Source organism: Lactuca virosa, chromosome 4, assembly GCF_052849685.1.
Source record: "Lactuca virosa cultivar CGN04683 chromosome 4, Lactuca_virosa_CGN04683_v6, whole genome shotgun sequence".
In the NCBI taxonomy this organism is placed as follows: Eukaryota; Viridiplantae; Streptophyta; class Magnoliopsida; order Asterales; family Asteraceae; genus Lactuca; species Lactuca virosa.
This window is the reverse complement of record NC_136429.1, coordinates 98,738,256-98,758,521: the sequence shown is the minus strand read 5'-3', so window position 1 is coordinate 98,758,521 and position 20,266 is coordinate 98,738,256. Positions and strand designations below refer to the sequence as shown.

The 20,266-nt window shown below is 35.8% G+C and overlaps 1 protein-coding gene across 1 annotated transcript; it reads left to right on the top strand.

Moving 5' to 3' along the window:
• The first annotated feature begins 10,600 nt into the window (after positions 1–10,600).
• LOC145106604 (Tetratricopeptide repeat (TPR)-like superfamily protein) lies at positions 10,601–14,908 on the top strand. The gene is made up of 6 exons (XM_079043565.1): positions 10,601–11,991; positions 12,476–12,607; positions 12,990–13,171; positions 13,267–13,378; positions 14,162–14,293; positions 14,606–14,908. The coding sequence occupies exons 1-6, from the start codon at positions 10,822–10,824 to the stop codon at positions 14,738–14,740; spliced, it is 1,863 nt and encodes a 620-aa protein (XP_078899691.1). The 5' UTR covers positions 10,601–10,821; the 3' UTR covers positions 14,741–14,908.
• The last annotated feature ends 5,358 nt before the right edge of the window (positions 14,909–20,266 follow it).

The following is a 20,266-nucleotide window of genomic DNA, read 5'->3' as shown; positions in this document are numbered from 1 at the left end:
ACAATTGTCAAGTACAATTTAAGGTTCGCCAAGGATTGGTTACTTGTGGGAAGTTGGAAGTATAGTAATAGACGGACCATATTGACATTATTATGAATATATATGATTCTATTTAGAATGTGTTGTCATATGGCAAATATGGAAATGTTTCCATAATGGGAGTTGGATATTAAGAATTTATGTAGATTGAAAACTTTTATGCAAGAAGGATGTTCAAAGAAATGTACTTTGAATGTGAGACTTCATATCTATGGAGTTGTCTTGTAACAATCTCCAATAGAGAACTTTGTAATTTCATTGGTAAAGTCTTGGTGACTTTGGTGCTATGACATTACAAAAGGGATCATTGCGTAAAATGTTAGAATCTAATATATTCTAATAGTGGCAAGAATTTGGTATTCTTACACTTGTGATAAGGATTAGGAATTGTAAAATGAGCGTCATTGGAAATGTGTTCAATTGATCTATTTCACAAAGTAAGGACCGTAGGTAAATATAGTGTGCATGCTTGGAGCATGGGACAACTATTTTTTTTAACTTAAGTATTAAGTTGATTATCCGAAACATTATACAATGAATAATGTGTAATCGATATGGTGACTAAATAATAAATGTTTTATTTATACTCAAAGTTTGAGACCATATTGGATTCGATTATTCTTGTGTTTCACTTCGCATGTTTTGACTTCCAGAATAACTAGGTTATTCAAACATCCACAGTCAATCATACTTTGTAAGTAGGTAATGAGGTAAGACTGTCATGAATTCGACTGTAGATTGTCTAAGTGTTTAGGCAAAGCAAAAGTTTGCTGCAGTGTTCATGAGTGCTCATGAAATAAGATTTGAGTATTGGATTAAACCCACGCTCACGTGAATCACTTCATGGATTTTATCACGAGTGATTGTGAGACGATAATATCTTATATTCTTGAAACAGAGACGTGTGAGTTATAGTTTGGAAGTCGGTTGCACATTAACATATGTAAACGCACCAGTAACTTGGTGTTATAAAACATATTGTTGTGTGTGATTTGATGAGTAAGTACAAGCAAGCATTTGAGTCGAAGTTTAGCCGTTCCTTTTACCCTAAGAGGGATAAAAGCGATATTTGTGGGCCCCTCGATGATTTAGTGATGACACCTAAGCGCTTGGCCAAGCCTTGACTAAGTTTATGTGTTCAACTGAAGTCTATTGTCAGTCGTCTTAAATTAGAAATCGGGAAACAACATATAGACAGAGAGAATGATTATAATCCATGTCTCATGTCTATACGATATCTAGAATGGATGAATATATGATCCCTTATCTAAAGGACACGTTGCTGATAAGATCAGAGTTCGACAGCGGCTTTTGAAAACTACGGTTGCTAATCAGGTTCTGAAGTCGTACTTGCAAATTAGTTATTAGACTTATCCAAGTGGGAGACTGTTGGATTAGGGGTCTAAGCCCATAACTATTTTGGTATGTACTTGACCCGATTATGAGCATGGTCCTTTTGGGTTGCCTTTACTCATGCAACTTGATAGGATGACAAGAGGAGAAAGAGTAGAATTTATTATATGAATAATAAATTCATACTCAAAATGGTTTTATTAATATATTACAAGATTAATATATCATTTGGAAATCATATTATTTAATTAATATTGATCATAAATTAATTTAGAATTAATTTGGTGATCAAAAGAGACTGATTAAATAAAGGGGACTGATATTGTAGTTATTTGATAGTTGCAATTGGGCTGATGGATTACCTTGGAATAAGGTTGGACGAATTCTATGGGAAGCCCATAAGGAATTCGTCCAAGGGCTATTCTAGAAGGGGTCCATGGGTTGCTTAAGGCCTAAGCAGTCACATTAGGTTTTCCACCTAAAACTCTACCAGCCACAAGTATAAATAGACCCCATTACAAGGGATTTTCACCCAAGGCTTTAAGAAACCCTAGAGTGGTCGAAATTCTCCTCTCTCCTACATCATCCTTTGCATAAAGTGTTTGTGACTCCATTAGAGGTGCAACACTTGGGGCACTAGGATTTCAGAAGTCAAGATCAAGAAGGATTAATCTTGTTATTACTACATAACAAGAGATGTAAGATCTAAACCGTAATCATGTGTGATTTTCGGATTTAGTATGCTAGTTTTAGGGTTTTGCTTTGGTATTCAATGTTGTATGTTCAAATTAGAAAAACCTAGATCAAAGCAATTAGGGTTGCATGTACACCATATGAATTATGTTATGCTAATAACCCAACAACATCTTCTCAATATGTCGACATCTTCACGAAAATTCGGCCGTCGCCTTTGTTCCAAGACTTTCGGTTCAACTTGAACGTTCGAGATTCTCTTCCCGTTCTCACTACGGAGGGTTGTTAGCTAGTTATATTTAGAATACGTTTTTGTATTATAGGTATTGATATCTAGGTCCACTTTCGTATTGGCCCTTTATCATGTATTATATATATATATATATATATATATATATATATATATATGGGAAGGTTCAAATGAGAACAATTATGAAATCGAGAACGCGAGAACAAATCTGATCCTTTTTTCGCAAAACCCTCCAGTGTACCAGTGTGACAGAGGAACTTAATATTCATATGTGAATATAAAAGTAAGTATATTCTCGCATATTACAGATCTGCCGCTTAAGCGTTCCAGTGTACCGGGACGACAACACAGATAAATGAATAACCACTTGAGAATATGCATATACTCGCGCCGGTATGCGGGAGGGTATTGCGGCAAAAAGAAATATGTGGCTTAGCGGTGGTTGCGTTAGTTGTGGTGGTGGTGGTTTATATTCACGTATTAATATTAAGTTCCTTCGTCGCGCCGATAAGTGGGGGGGGGGGGCGTTGTGGCAATATATATATATATATATATATATATATATATATATATATATATATATATATATATATATGACCAGAATTTGTTCACGCTTTCTCGATTTCATGATTGTTCTCATTTGAACCTCCCCATATATATATATATATATATAAAATTGTTCTGATTTGAACCTAAGTCTCTCTCTCTCTCTGTATGTATATATATATATATATATATATATATATATATATAGAGAGAGAGAGAGAGAGAGAGATAAAGATATGTTCAATATTCTAACTAAGTATTGTGTGGATGTAGAAATGATTGTTGGCCAATCATTTCAAACACCTAAATAAGGGTTAAATTGTAATTGTTTAACCATTAATTAATTTAATAATTAAATATTAAATTATTAATACTTTTAATTTACGAAAATTACTGGAAATTAGTTACTAAGCCCTACAAAACCGTCGACCCGTCAACACCATCCACACAACTCTGCCCTTTTTCCTTCCTCACCACCAGCAGCGGCAAGAATCCTCCATCACCGCCACATTATTTCACACAATCCATCATTTCTTCTTTCTCATCTTAGAACTCTGTCGCCAATTGCGACAGATCGTCTGAAAACTCACCATCGTCGGTGACCCAATTTCTTCCTCCACCCTCTTCACCGTTGGCGACTTCTACCTCCTTCATGCCACCGTCAAATGATGTTTACTTGTAAGTCCAAGGCTTTAAATATCCAAATCAAAGCTTGATCAAAGTAAAAACTCAAATTTTAGGCATAGAGAAAACGATGCTGAAAGTATATGTTGATCGACTCTCTAGACATCTCGTTTTATTCTCATCTTATGCAGGTAAATTACATTCTTCATTTACCTTCTATGTTTAAATACATTTTATTTCATCGTCTGATTATAGTTTTCCAACTGGATTACTAATACTAATTACTTTGTTCTTTGTCTTCGATTGAGTAGTCGAATGTACGCATTGAATCTATTAGTTAATTGCTCAATCATACCCTTCTGGTGTTAATTCATCGTTTATATTGGGTTTTTTCTTTATCTGTTCTAAATGGTTTCTTTTGTTAGTTTCACAATTCAGATAGGACTTTTTTTAATCAATACGCAACTGATATTCTATCTGATGCTTGTGAAAAAAAGCGTGGTTCTCATGGCTTGTTTTTTTGGATGTGATTTGAAGGATAAATGGGATCGACTTTGAGGAAATTCAAGTAAAGATCTTGAAAAATCAGTGATTCTCCCCCTGAATATAAGGGTTTGTTTGCTACCATCTGCATTAATTTGTTCTAAGTTAATGGATCAATTTATTGTTTTCATTTTCCAATATTTCATCTTTTTTCCTTCTCACAGTGATGTCTGCACAGGACGAAGTTACCCTTGTTGTTTAATGTTTGAGACTTGGAGTAGCTGATTATCTTGTGAAGTCTTTAAGAACAAATGAGCTCTTGAATTTATGGACACACATGTGGAGTAGAAGGGGAATGATATGTAGGCATGTTATTATCTTGTAGAGTGAGTGATCATTGCATTTTCAACCTTTACTTTTCACAATTGGCAGCTTCGTTGTAGAAATACCTTGAAAGAGAATTTGATGTCTATGTTGCTCGCCAAGTGTTTGTAGAAATGCCTAAAAGAGAACATGATGTTCAAATTCTTGAAGAACACAAAAATAATTCTGACTTAGTTATTTGTGTTACTTGGTTCTAACATGTTGCATGAATTCTCTTAGAATTACTAAAATTTGTTTTATTTTTGTCGTATAAAAGCATTCTCACATAGTTTTATTCTTACATAATTCAATTCCATGACAGTTATTCTCATAGAATGTGTGAAGGACATGATGATCAATGGCCTGAAGGTTGGATGAATGTATGTGGGATGGAGATGAACAATCGTCAATGGTCACCGATCTTCCAAAAAAATACACTATTCATTGTCATATTATGGTAGAATAATCTACAATAAAATGATAAAAGTATATGTAATTGTATATTCCAATAGAATAATCTACATATTGTATTTGTTTTTTATTAGTGAGTGTTATATTATCATATAATAGTATATAAAATTTTTTATTTTTTTTTAAGAATGTAAGGAAAAAATTTAACCTGTATCTAAAATTTTGTTATTCTTTAAAAGTCCATTCAATCAAAATATATATTAATAACATTATATATATTATGATAGAATAACATTCTGACCGAATATTATAACATAACTACCATTATAACAAAATAAAAATCGGTATTGCTTACAAATTAAGTTAGAATTTAAACTGAGATAATTAATAAAATTAGATTTTTTTAAATCAAGAGAATTAATTTTTTAAATCAAGAGAATTAACTATCTCCTAAAATCTGAAATTTTTTATTTTTAAAATTTTACTTAATTGACTAAAATACCCTTTTAATGTATTTAAACGGTGATTTTCCATTATCTTTAATTTAATAAAATTTATTAATAACTTTCTTAAAATAACTAAAATGATTGGTCCACAATCAATCATACATCCACATAATAGATAGTTAGAATGCAATAAGATATATATATATATATATATATATATATATATATATATATATATATATATATATATATATATATAGGTTTAGGTTCTATGGAAAACAAAAAAACCCTAAAAATCATAAAAATGCATAAAAAAATACTTAGAGATCACAAATTACACATATATAATAAAAGATACAGGGAAAGAAAATTACCACAAATTATACATATATCTCCACTCTAATACCCATTAATGTCAAATAAAGAGCTTCTAACTTAGCGGTATCCGGTGTTACCCTCCCTCATTGAGGTTGATGGTTCAAGTCCTGTCCTGGACATATGTAAAATTAAGGAATAGTTTAAGTAGGAGTAGATTAGATTTGCCGTTTCAAAAAAATCAATGTTAATAAAATATACTACCCATTAAAAAATCAAAATTAGAACCAATATATAAAAGGAAATGAGATCATTTGGTTAGTTTGGAAAGTTCTGAACTTCCTCGCCTTTAAAAACAAGAGATGTAATATTTTAAGAGAAATTAAATGTTCTTTTTACTTTTTGTGTCCAGTATCTTACTACATATTTTAGATGGTGACAAGTGTTATTTAATTTAATTTAAATTTGATTAAGATGTTAAATTTATATACTTGTCATCATATTAAATAAGTAAGAATAAAAATAAAAACAAAATATAGGAGAATATTTAATTTTTCATATTCTAAAGACAACCACCTTCATCAATTTGTCTTACAAATGGATTAAGAATAAAGGTAAATTTAGTTTCTTAAATTGGAATATTAGGTGTTTTTCTTCTATTTATGTTTGTATTTTCTAACGATTTGCTAATATTTTGATGGTTTTTAATAAATATCTATTGTTCAGATAAAATATATTCTACCGATTTTTTTCTAATATCAAGATTTATTTCACTAACCATAATGATTAACGTTTTAACAAAACAAAACTAAATCCGTATTTTTTATTATGGTTATCAACAAAACTCTTAGATAAATATATAATTAGATTAGTTAATTTAAAGAAAAAAAACACTTGTAAAAGATTTTGGGAATTTTTTTTGTTAAATTTTGACTATTAATGATACCCATGTGAATATTTCAACAACTCCAATTTTAAATTATACATCCATTATTTTTCAATGAAACTTATACTGATTTTTCTTTTTCAACTTGAACTATAAATACTCAAATACTATTATAAATTTAAATATAATAGTTATAATTTACTTTTTTTGGAAACGGCAGGTTATAAAATATAAACTAATAACATTTAAAAAAATGGTTTTAACGTGATGAACAATGCCCTACATAAAAAGAAAACGATTATGATTATTCATTAATACAAAAATAATGTGGGTTTTAATATTCAGTTAGATTAGATTTTAGTATCGTTCCAATATTTTAGTTTTCGGTTGAAGTTGGTCTAATGCATTAAGGGGATAGGATTAGCAATAAGGACATATTTATGGGGTCGCAAGCCGACCGTTGGAAGTCCCTCCAACCTTCATATTTATTAAATCCATTGATTTACACCCCTCATAAATAACACTCCCACTCTTACAAAAAAACGCGTGTTATTCACTCTCCCCATGACATTGAAGTATTGAACTATTGAAGATTACATACTTTCTTGAATTAGATCCAAGAGTTAAATTACTTGATAAGTTCAATTTGTAAAATCTCATTTCAATTAAATCAATAAAAATAAAAACTGATTGATTAATATGTCATTGTCGTGTATTATTTAAAGAATATCAAATAGATTTGATTGTCATATCATCTCTTTCCTAATTTCCAAGATATTTACCAAATTAAATAAATCATTAATCACAATTTTTATTTGTCGCAAAATAAATAAAAGATAATACTTAATAAAATAATATTTTTAATTTTTAATTATAAATCTAAAAAAAATCTAATTAATAGAATAATATACTAATTTTGTGGACGAAAATTAATGCTACATTATTCATTTATCTCTAAATAAATACATATTAAACCGACAATTTAACAAAATTTATAATAATTAGTTTAAAATCTATAAGATATCTCCATTAATATAATAAACAAAATAAATATAAAAAAACTCAACACTACTAATATAATACACTAATTAAAAGGTTATTAAATCAACTAAATATCAATACAAGCATGTATATTTACATTTATCCTACACAATTTGTTCCCACAATGTGAATCCAACATTTGCGGTGTAAAATTTCATATAGAAACTCCAAAGTTTAAACTTTGACACGTCAAAAAATATCACTATTGCTCTGCAATTGATTTCATATGTGAGTCTTAAAACGTGTTAACATGGGTCGATAGGATGACAAGATTTATCATTTTTTTATCCTACATACTTATATACAATGTTTTAAAACCCGATTTTTAGTTAAACCGGCCAAGTGACCTATACCCGGTTAGACTGATTCAACCGTCGATTTTCATATTTTTTTTATGTATCTTATATTTTCCTACACATACACACCCACACACACGCGCGCGCACACACACACACACACACACACACATATATATATATATATATATATATATATATATATATATATATATATATATATATAATTTTTTTTATATCTGGCAATGGTGTGTATCGGCCTTTGAGTTGTGTACACTCCAGTTAACATGATTGATCAAGCTTTTCAATTTGCTTTAAAATTGACTGTTTTTACTGGTTAAGTGAAATTCAGCTATCCAAGTACAATAAACTAGTTCAAAAGGTTCGTTTTACCGATCCTATCAAACTAGTTCAACCAGATTTTTTTTTGAAGAAAAATTGTTTGATTTTATTTTGTCTAGAAATTGACATAAAACTGGTTGCTGTTGTGTAACATCCTAAAAATAATAAGTAAAAATTTTGTTTTTAAACACCCAGATCTCATAAACATTTGTTCAAAAACCAATCATAGTAAAATGTATGTCTCAAACATCAAAGTAAAATCGTAAAAATCAATGCGAAAAAAGCATTCAGGGGATGCAGTGCGATCAAACCGGACCTTTCCCTTTGGAACTGGAAGTACCCGAAAACATTTAAAACATAAGCTGTAAGCACAAAGCTTAGTGAGTTCTCCAAAATACCATATATCATACATACATTCGTCATGGGCTACCCCCATGGACCTTCCCTTAAATGCCATGAGCTACCCCTATGATCTTTTCCTGAAATATCATGAGCTACCCCTATGGTCTTACATCCAAGTGTCACGGGCTACCCTCATGGTCTTTTTTTTTTGGAAAGGGAACTTCCCTAACGAGGGTTTCCGGGCCAGCTTTCGCGCACCGACTAATCCCCCGCTGCAAACATGAGGCTTTGCCTCATGCCCTGGAGTCACTGCAGGCGAACCTCCATGGCCACACGGGCTGAGTAGTGCCAGGATTTGAACATGGGTCAATAGGTTATCCACCATATCTTCCACATGTCTTCCCCAGAAATGTCATGGGCTACTTCCATGGTCTTACATCCAAGTGTCATGGGTTACCCCATGGTCTTTACTTGAAAATACCATAGACTATCCACATGGTCTTATATCCAAGTCCCAAGGGCTACCTACATGGTCTTTCATATAGTTGTCATGGACTACCCTCATGATCTTCCATGTAAGTAGCATATAACATCCTACATAGTATATTATGAAGATTTATCTCTCTCACGAAGTAAGATAAAACCACAACTCAATGCCACGAAACAGATGCTACAACCCAATATCAAATCACACAAGTCCACTCTTTAGTCTACCCTTTAGAACTAGCAATATTACCAAATGTCAACAAGGTTAAAAAGTCAATGGTCAAGGTCAAAGTAAACAATCAAAATCATCATCAGTTGGCTTCCACATTGTGGCCAGTCCATGGCCACGTCGTGGCTAACGAACCCAACCCCGATCCAAAACTTCAATTACGAACAAATCAGTCGCGAATAATCTGATATACATGTCATAGCAGACATGTCACCATGCCATGGCTCACTCCAAACAAAACAGTTGTGGAGCCTTGATCCACCACGTTGTGGCACCTAGGTGGCCACGTCGTGGGTAGTGACTGAAGACAACTTATTTGCATAAGCTCTTCATCCGTTAAGCCCTTAGCTTAAACTTTCCAAAAGGCTTCTAGTGACCCTAGTGGTTCATAAAAAATGTCAACTTTATGGACATGCATGACTTATGCATGTCCTTCACTCAACTAGGTCATAATGAAGAGAAATGACCTAAAATCCCAAGCAAGATCCACAAATCTCAACCAAATCCTAGTTCTGAAAGATATAAGGCTCAAGGTACCTAGGTGAGCCATAAAGTTGCAAACTTTATCTCATTAGACCAATCAAAACTCATCAAAGGACACAAACATGCAAAACAACCCTAGATATACTAAGAAGGAACCAAAAAGATTCGATCTTGAAACCTTAAAAAGGGTCCAGAAGGTGATCTCAAAGATGGAAAGATGTTGCTTGCTTGATTCTTGCACCAAATTCCATTCTTCTTCCTTCAAAGAGTACCAATACACCAAGGATAAGCTCAAATATGGAGAGAAGGAAACCCTAACCATCACTTCCTTTAAAGGCTCTTGGATTAGGGTTTCTTCAAGGCTCTTGGAGGTGATGGAGACTGAGGGTTCGACAACCCTAACCATCACTTCCTTTAAATATGGCTTTAAGACCAAAACTTAAGGTTTGCTAAAAGACAATCGTCATGTCATGGCAAATATATTGCCACATCGTGGCGGCCAATTGAGATGCGCAATTTATTCGGCCATGCCACATCGTGGTGATACCTCCACCACGTCGTGGCCAACACAAAAACTCATAAATTACTTTAATTTCATACCTCAAAGATCCGGATGTCACATGTTAAACCGTTTTTGTCCCCGATTTATGGTCCGACCAGTTTTTAAAACATTGCTTATACATACGAATGATGAATGATAATGAGAAGTTTTTTATTTTTATTATACAATAATCTTTTTTCTTATTAAGAGATGATTAGTTTTTAAAAGGTAAGATAGAAAAAGTAAAAAGATAAGTAAGGCAATAATTTTTGCTTAAAGTTTAAGTTCAAACCGTGTTTGGCGCGTATAGCCAAAGCATCGGTTAATTGAATGAATTCTCATTATTAAACTTTCCCCAAATATTTCAAAAACAAAAACCACAGAAGACCGTTCCTCGTCTTTCGTGTCCTCTTTTTAACTTTTTTTTTTTTTTTTACTTTGCACTACCTTCCAATCCTACCCAACACCTCTTCTCTCTCTTCTCTCCCTTTCTCTCCCGTTCTCACAGGTAACACCAACAACGACTTCTGTGGAGAATCATCCTCTTCTTCTCTCATTCTCTCTCTTTCTCTATCGATTACCCTTTACCCAATACACAATGAAAGGATAATTGTGGTGGTTTAGTGTAGGTAAGGTATAGGTGTATCCGATAATGGTGGCTGGGAAGGTCAAATTAGCAATGGGTCTGCAAAAATCACCGGCGAATTCCAAAACGGAAGTACAACAGTATCCACAACAAAGGCAGCATCCGTCTCCGTCGCCTAGTTCCGGTGGAGGTGGGAAGGTGCCGCAGAAAGGGGCGGTGTTTTCACGGTCATTTGGGGTTTATTTCCCACGGTCCTCTGCTCAGGTTCAGCCGCGGCCGCCGGACGTGGCGGAGTTGTTGCATTTGGTGGAGGAGTTGAGGGAACGGGAGTCGCGGTTAAGGACGGAACTGTTGGAGCAAAAGTTACTGAAGGAGTCGGTTGCTATACTTCCGATTTTGGAGAATGAGATCTCGAGAAAGGATTCGGAAATCAGTCGATCCTCGAAGAAGATCGAGTGTCTTGAAGCGGAGAATGAGAGACTGAGGCAAGATGTTGAAATGCTGCATTTAAAGCTTACTGAACAAAAACAGGAGTTCGAGCAGAGAGTGAAGGATTTGGAGGTGGCTTCGGTTACGTCTTCTTCGCATAGGTTTCAGCAGTTAATGGATATTTCAGGGAAGTCTAGTATGATCAAGAGCTTAAAACGAGGCCAAACGTTTGCGAATATTCCGGCGAATCGGAATCATAACGAAATCGACAGCAAATGTTATACAGAATCGAGCTCAAAGGAGTCAATATTAGTAGAAATCGACAATTTGCCTAGGCTTTCTAGGTGTGATTCGTTAGACATGGCAACAGATTCCGTTATTGAAGTCCGTTCACGAGTTCCTAGGGTTCCAAAACCCCCTCCACGGCCGTCTACATCATCGTGTTCATCGTCTTCTTCTAATAGCTCACTGAGCAGCTCCGCAGAGAGGGCTTTAACAGAGCAACAACCTCCGGTCCCACCTCCTCCACCACCAGTAACAAAGCTAGCCCCTCCGCCACCACCACCGCCTCCAAGAACCACCAAAGCTCCTGCTCCTCCCCCTCCACCACCTCCGCCCAAGGGTATAAAGCCTTTGCCGGCGAAGGTCAGAAGAATACCGGAAGTAGTCGAGTTCTACCACTCTCTCATGCGGAGAGAGTCCCGCCGGGACTCCTGCAACGGATCTTCGTCCGCCGACGTCCCGTCCACCGCCAATACACGTGACATGATCGGAGAAATCGAGAACCGGTCAACGCACTTGCTTGCTGTAAGTAGCCATAGTAGTAGTAGAGTATTGTCAATTACTATTCTGCCCCTGGACCATCCCCCATCAAACTTTTCCCCCACATTAAATAGATTGCTTCCAAAGACAAGACTATTCATAGATTCGTATCTAATGAGGGATAACCCAAAGGGTAATTTCGACATTTGCATATTATGAAACTCATTCTGGCTTCTGGGTCCTCTAGGGTTCTAGTTCTTTTGGAATATGGGCATCATTTAATTCAAGATAAAATAAATTTAATTGTAAAATCCAGCTATAGCTACTTGTACTATGTGCTCTGAGAATAGTACATTCCAACTATAACTCAAAAGGGCCAAACTTCGTTTAAATTTAAGACAATGTCAGTAGTCCGAGTCCAATACAAAAAGAAGTACAATTCTTTTATATTAAATGCACAAAAAAAATATAAATATAGAACAAGAATATTTATAATAATAAGTAATTATATTTTCTGATTCATTTTCAGATAAAGACAGATGTGGAAACACAAGGTGATTTTATAAAGTTTTTGATCAAAGAAGTTGAGAATGCTTCGTTTACAGATATTGAGGATGTTGTGCCCTTTGTTAAATGGCTTGATGATGAACTCTCTTACTTGGTAAAGTTACACTTCTTTCTTTATTTTTTTTATGCTTATTCATTTCGTATAATTCTTATTCGTTGTTACCAAATTTAAATAAGGAATAAATGCAAGAAATAACAATTTATTTATTTATTTTTTTCTATTATAGCATCTTACTTCCATTTTCTTTTTTAATCTTATTAAGACATTGTATTCTAAATAATGTACTCAGTTATATTATTGTACTTTCATTTTTTAGAAAAAATAATTTTATTTAATTACAATACTGAAAATTGCTTTGTATTTGAATGAAATCAATATAATTTGGGTACGACTTTTTATCTTTTTCAAGTACAATATCATAAAAGAAAAAATAATGAACATCTGATGTTAATATTTTTTTTTTGAAAAAATTAAGGTTGACGAGAGGGCAGTTCTTAAGCACTTTGAATGGCCAGAACGTAAGGCTGATGCATTAAGAGAAGCTGCATTTGGTTATTGTGATCTAAAGAAGCTTGAATCTGAAGCATCATCATTTCGTGATGATCCACGTCAGCCTTGTGCTCCTGCTCTCAAGAAAATGCAAGGATTATTTGAAAAGTATAAATCCTTTTTTTTTTCTTTCTTAAATAGTTATATTATTGGATTTTTATACGTTTTCTATAATGGTAATTTGTTTGGTGCCTATAACACAGATTAGAGCATGGAGTGTATAATTTATCAAGAATGCGAGAATCCGCTTCCACACGTTACAAAGTATTTCAAATCCCCATGGGTTGGATGGAAGAAACAGGATTTGCAACTCAGGTTATTTTTACTTTTACTGTTTATTTTTGTACACGTGTCTTTTTTATTTATTTATTTTTTAATGTATGTCTAAGAAAAGGAAATGTGTGCCTATGGGCTCAGTCTAGAAAATCAGGGATTAGACTATTAAAAGAATCAAAATAATTTGATTTTGGCTACAAGATGCCAAAAGGGTCTTAAAGATTTTGCACACTTTACAAAGTGTGGCCTACGCCCCTACGTGCATGCTCACATGGAAAGTGAAACCCTACTCTACACAAAACCCCATTTGCCTTGATTCTTCATCATCTTTTTAGGTATTTGTGAGTGTGAAATCAATCAATTCTCCCTTTAGACACCTAAAAGGCTAAAACACCAAATTCCAAATCAATGTTTGCTTCGTCGCTTGTACATCGCGCATCAAAACTTGACCCAAGATTTTCAATGTTCCACAGCCTTTTGCCACCCACATTTGGTACACGGATTCTAGGGTTAAGAGTATTATCCGGACATGTACGTTGTGCAAGAACATTTGTACGTAGCTTCAAGATTTTGGTTTTTTGCCCAATAAAAGGGCCTACCCTATAGTTGTGTGTTTTCATGCTGTTGGAGTCGTTCAGTCTTTTGTTTGAATGGGATTACATTTATTCACCTGTATCAGACAGCTAACCCCACCACCGATAGGCATTTAACATGAGAAAAGATAGTGTCAGAGGGCAAGGGCAAACTTGTCTTTTTATAATTTGGAAAATATTCAAAAAGTTGGGAGGAGAAATAACAATTATGTATTTGCATTAATTGTAGATTAAGCTTGCATCAGTGAAATTAGCACTGAAGTACATGAGAAGAGTATCTGCAGAACTTGAAATAGTTGGTGGGCCCGAAGAAGAAGAGTTGATAGTTCAAGGTGTACGATTTGCATTTCGTGTACATCAGGTAAAAACTCAATTGTCCTTTTTTCCTTGATTATACCTCAACTTGATTATAACTCATCTGTGATATGACAAGACAGATCCGGTTATACTGTATTTGATGTGCATTGGACAGAGACAGAGACCGATAGTTCCACCTTTTTGGATGAGACAAAAAGTTGTTATTTTCGTCTAATGACATAAGTCCCTGGCCGTCCAAGGCATGCCAAACACAGTCCAATGCATGTCAAACACAGTGCAGCCGGTTTCTATTCTGTTATGTCCTGTTGATTGGGAGTTGGGAATTAGTGATTTATGGTGTGGTATTTATTGACAGTTTGCTGGGGGGTTTGATGTGGAAACGATGCGGGCGTTTCAAGAGCTTCGTGATAAAGCAAGATGGTGCCATGAACAGTGTCAAAACCAGCAACAGCAGCAGCAGAAAACGTTGTGTAGGTCGACTGCGTGCTAAACATTCTTTATCTGTAGCAAACTCAGCTTCAGCATTTGTTACCGGGCTTTTTTTGCTGTAAAGATGGGACTCGTTTCGTGTGAATACGATGACCTTGCTTGTATTTTTATTTATTATTGTTATTATTATTATTCAAGTTTCAATATCATAATTAAAAGTTAAATGCCATGTTAGAGATTAGCAATGGTTTGTTTGATTTGTGTTTTATTCTTCATTTTGTAAAGAAAAAGATTTTTTTTTTCTTCATTAGGTTGGGGGTTTTAATGGAATGCTTATCACTTAATACATAGGTGTCGTCTTAATGGGTTAAGTGAAGGGTGGGAGCCCTTATGAATTCCGACGAGTTTTTTTACACATAATATAATTTTGTACCTCATTTATTTTTTATGTTTCTCGCCATTCTCCCTCAAAATTAGACGTTGGGTGTTATTCACCTGTCGAGCTTCATTCTTCATTTGTGTCTAGAAACCACTGAGCTAGGGTTTTTGAACCAATTTTGTGATTGAGCCGAATAATTAAAGAAGTGAGTGCAATGACACAGTCAGACTATAATGGATTGTTTGCGATGGAGGAACTCAACTATCAAGTGGTGTTTACTCGTAATCATTTCTCTTATACTGGTGGTGTGAAAACCATTTTCAATGATGTTGATTTTTCTGCTATGACATATTCTGAATGTTTGACGTTCTTTGAACGTTTCAAGCATGAAGAATGTAAAAAGATGTACTACCGTGAACCAGGCCTTTCCCTGATGGACAAGATTAATCCTATTTCAAATGATGTGGAATATGTCGCTTTTATTTTTGATGCTTTATGGAACAAATGATATAGTTTCTGTTTATGCGGATCATATTGGGGTTGGTGTAGATGAGTGCTTTAATGATGACGATAATGAAGATGATGAACGTGAGTCTTGTATTGATGGTGAAAATAAAGATAAGATAAATGATCTCAGGAATGTGGATGCGTAATTCAATGAGGATGTAGTGATTATGAACATGACATATATTGATCCTTTCTTAGTAAATTGTGTGTTAATGTGTAGGACGAGGAGAACAACATTGTAGATGATGATGATGAGAGATAGAAATTGAACCTAACATTCAAGTTCATTCCATTTTGAATGAGTTCTTACATTGGAAAAAACAAAAACCCATTCTTGGAATAGGATTTAAGGATCCAGGGTAACTAAAATCAATGTTGTGCAATTATATTGTGGCTAATGGATATCAGTTTTGTTTTGAAAAAAATAATAATAATAGAAAAAGACTTCTAGTGACGTGTAGTAAGGGTGCTTGCACATTTAGATTATGAGCTTTCTGGATGAGTGATGAAGAGAGTTTCCAGATCAAGTCCTTAAAAGGTGATCATAATTGTGCTAGGAACTTTAAGTTAGGATCACTAGTGACATATGCATGGATTGGGAGTCACTATACCAAAGAATTTGTACAGAAGCAGAAATTAAGTGTAAGGAAACTTAGGCTACAGATAATGACCAAGTTTGGTATCCATGTTAGCATAGGCCAATGTAGGAGAGCAAAGAAGTATGCATTGAACCTTATTGAAGGTTGTAACATCCCAATATTTAACACAAAATTTTTCATTTTTAATATAGAAACCTCGAGTGTTATAAAAACCAAGTCAATAAAATCTCAGGTATATCAAATACAATCATCCAAAATCAGAGTATCAAAAATGCAGAATCATCAAAATCTGCAAGCCAGGGTGTACAGTCAAGCCTTTGCCTTCACACGATCATCCGAAGTACCTGAAACACATTTAATCCACAACTGTAAGCGTAAAGCTTAGTGAGTCCTTCCAAAAATATCCATACAACACAACATAATAAACAACTATGGGTTATCAGCAACCTTGGAGATTATCAGCAATCCCAGTGGGCTAACTGCACACCCTGTGGATTAACATCACGTTTTAAGGGTTATCAGCAACCCTGGGTAATCTCAGCAATCCCGAAGTTATCAACAATTCAATTCAATTCACATATAACAACAATCAATAATTAAGACCCAGGTGGTCACATATATAAATACGATACAGGTAAATGTAGTGAGAAGACTCACCTCGCGGATATCAGCTAACACACAATAGCTCACACATAGAGTAGACACATACAAAGGGGTCACCTAACAACAACAAAGAAGTACCTCTCAGTCTACACCCCAAAACCCTACTTTGACCCAAAAGTCCACCATGGTCAAAGGTCAATGCTAAAATCCACCTCAGCCGCTGATCACGTCGTGACCACCCATGGTTCATGTCGGGACAGAGTCGGGACAAAATAGTCATGGAAAACCCTTTGTCACAACGTGACACACAACCCGTCATGTCGTGAAATATGGTCTGGTCAGCTTAGAGCATTAAGTTCTTAATCCCTTAAGCCAAACCTTCAAACCTTCCAGAGGTTTTACCCAGCTCCAAGGACCATAAAAATCATAGCTTTTTGGTCATGCATGTCCAATGCATGACTTGAACACTAACTAGGTCAAGTAAGAAGAAAATGAGGCCAAAACTCATGCTTGATATCCAAAACACCACCAATCCTCAGATTTGATGACTAAGATAAACAAAGGGCCTCAATGATCCATAAAGTTGCTAACTTTTTGGATCCCATGCATGCTATCCAACTCAATCATGAAGAAAAGTGAATATCCTAGATCTAGCATGCTCAAAAGAGAAATGCAAGATCTTTAGGACTTACAAAGGTCCAAAAGCAATGCAAGGTGGCGAGGAAGGGAATTGTTTGTCAAAATGATGCACCAAGGAGTCTTCTACTTCTTCAATGAGCCAAAAATCACCAAATGAGCTCTTCAAGGTCACAAAAGAGGTTAACTTCGATTTGGACAGGAGGAAAGTGATAAAGGATGAGGGTGTGCAAACCCTAACCCCTCACTTTCTTTAAAAAGAGCACAGAATACAGGATTAGGGTAAATCTGTCTTCATGTCATAACCACCTATGCATCACGTCGTTATCCACGAAGATGAACACGCGTTTCAGCCCGATGTTCACTTTGTGAGGCTTCCTTCCTCATGTCGTGACCTACTATTAATTTGGGGATTTATATTATTTAATTAAATCAAACATTAAAATATAAAATACCTGCATTAGATGTTACAAAGGTAGTCTTATGGAGCAGTATGCAAAATTATGGCCATATGGTCAAGAGATATTGAGGACAAAACTAGGGTCAACTATGAAACTAGAGGTGGAGAACAGTCCATATGGCAAGAAGTATTTTAGCAAATTCTTGATGGCTATTTTTTGAAAGGGATTTGTAAGGGGGGATTTCTTTGTGAAGTTAGGAGGGATGTAAATGACAGGTGTCACACCAAAAAATTCAAGCCAAATTTAAACTTTTCCAAAACACTTAAAATCATTTAACATCACATAGTTTGCTTTCAAAATACTAATTATCAGAGTTTCCCAGTATCAAGTCATAAAAATCATAACAGCAGGAGGAGCGGTACGATCATGCCTTCGCCTTCCCGCGATCACCAGAGGTACCTGAAACAACAACAGAAATTGTAAGCCCGAAAGCTTAGTGAGCTACCCCCAAAATACCAATCTCATATAACCATACTCATATCATATCAGCAAATACAGAACAACATGCATAATGAGCCTTCAGCCTGACTGGACCGCCTCGTAGGCCTTCAGTCTATCTGGACCGCTCTCCGAGCCTTCGGCACATCTGGACCGCCTCGCAGGGCCTTCAACCTATCTGGACCGCTCGCCGAGCCTTCGGTCTGACTATCATACCCTCCTGGGTCTATAGTCTATCCGGACCGCCCTGGGTATGTTGGCCTTCAACACAAAGCATGACCGCCTCAACCCAAACCCCCAATCAAACAAACATATGCACATACATATCATACGCTAGCATATATAACAGTCAACCGATCTAGCAGATCAAATAGCATAGCAACATCCTATAACCAGGATACCGACCTAACCGGTCACTAATATAGCATCATCCTATGCCCAGGATACTGACCTAACCAGGTCACTAACATATATACGGACAATCATACGTATCTAACAGATTACATAGCATAGCAACATCCTAAAACCAGGATGCAATCATAAAGGGTCGGCCTTGGTGCCGTAGACCCTGTTGATATAGTGAGGAAAACTCACCTCTCAAGTGTCGTATTGAAGTGATAAGATCAACTCTCGGATCACCAACACGAACTCCTCCACCTAAAGTTACCACAAAACCCTTTTTCCATAAATTTCCAAATGACCAAAAATACCCCAGAGGTCAACTGGTTAACCCTTCTTCAAAGTCCACGTCCATGGTCAAAGTCAACAGTCCATGTTGACCCAACTCGTCGAGTGCAGTTCACCGACTCGTCGAGTTCTTCCTGGACTCAAGAAGTCGTGAAATCCTAGGTTGACTCGTCGAGTTCATACGTGTCCAAAGGTTGGGAGAAACCCTAGCCGACTCGCCGAGTCTTCGACTGACTCGCCGAGTTCAAGGCAATCTTCAACGGACTCGCCGAGTTGTTCATCCAACTCGTAGAGTATATGGCCATCTTCATGTGGCTCGCCGAGTTGACTATGCAACTCGTCGATCCCTTTCAGACCTTTACTCATGCAGACACTTTTTAAGCCATGCCAAGGTTCCAGATTACAGATCCAAGCTTTTAAGGTATGTTTATCACGTAAAGTTGCAAACTTTACGTGCATGCAAGGCCCTAGAGGCTCTAAATGACCAATCTAAGCTTCCAATGGAGCTTTACACCTTAGGAGAGTCTCATCCTTACAAGAGCTGGAAGCTTTATGGACTTAGAAGCCCAAGAGAGTTCAGATCTGAAGTTACAACTTCAGATCTTAGCTTATACACAAGAAAAGCTTCCAAACATACTAGGAAAGCCCTAAAATTTGCCCAAAGGGATCTAGAAATGAAATGAGGTCAGGATAGCGATTTGATACCTTCCATAAGATGCCAAATAAGATAGATTTCGGATCTCACAAGCTCCTTGCTTCTAGATACTTGATCTCCAAGCTCTTTTCTCCAAAAATCCTCTTCCAAGCTTAAGAATACACAAATGGAACACACACACTCAATTAGGGTTTGAGAGGGACAAGAAGCAGTAAAGGGGAGGCTGGGGGAGGCCAATGATCCTTTAAATAGGGTGCAAAACCCCGTGATTTAGGGTTTCATCTTCCAGCTCCTACTCGTCGAGTTCCTTCTTGGACTCGACGAGTAGGTCACTAAAACGCGTGGACCAATCCGCTGCTACTCGACGAGTAGGGCAACCAACTCGTCGAGTAGCCCTTGAAATCAAGAACTTTTATATTAAAACAATACCTGAGAATCGGGGTGTTACAATTCTCCCCCACTTGAACTAGACTTCGTTCTCGAAGTCTGCCGAGGTGAACAGTTCCAGATAATGCTCCCGCATCTCGGCCTCTGGCTCCCACGTCCACTCGGACCCCCTCCGATGCTCCCACTGCACCTTCACCAAAGGTATCTCCTTGTTCCTCAGAATCTTCATCTTTTT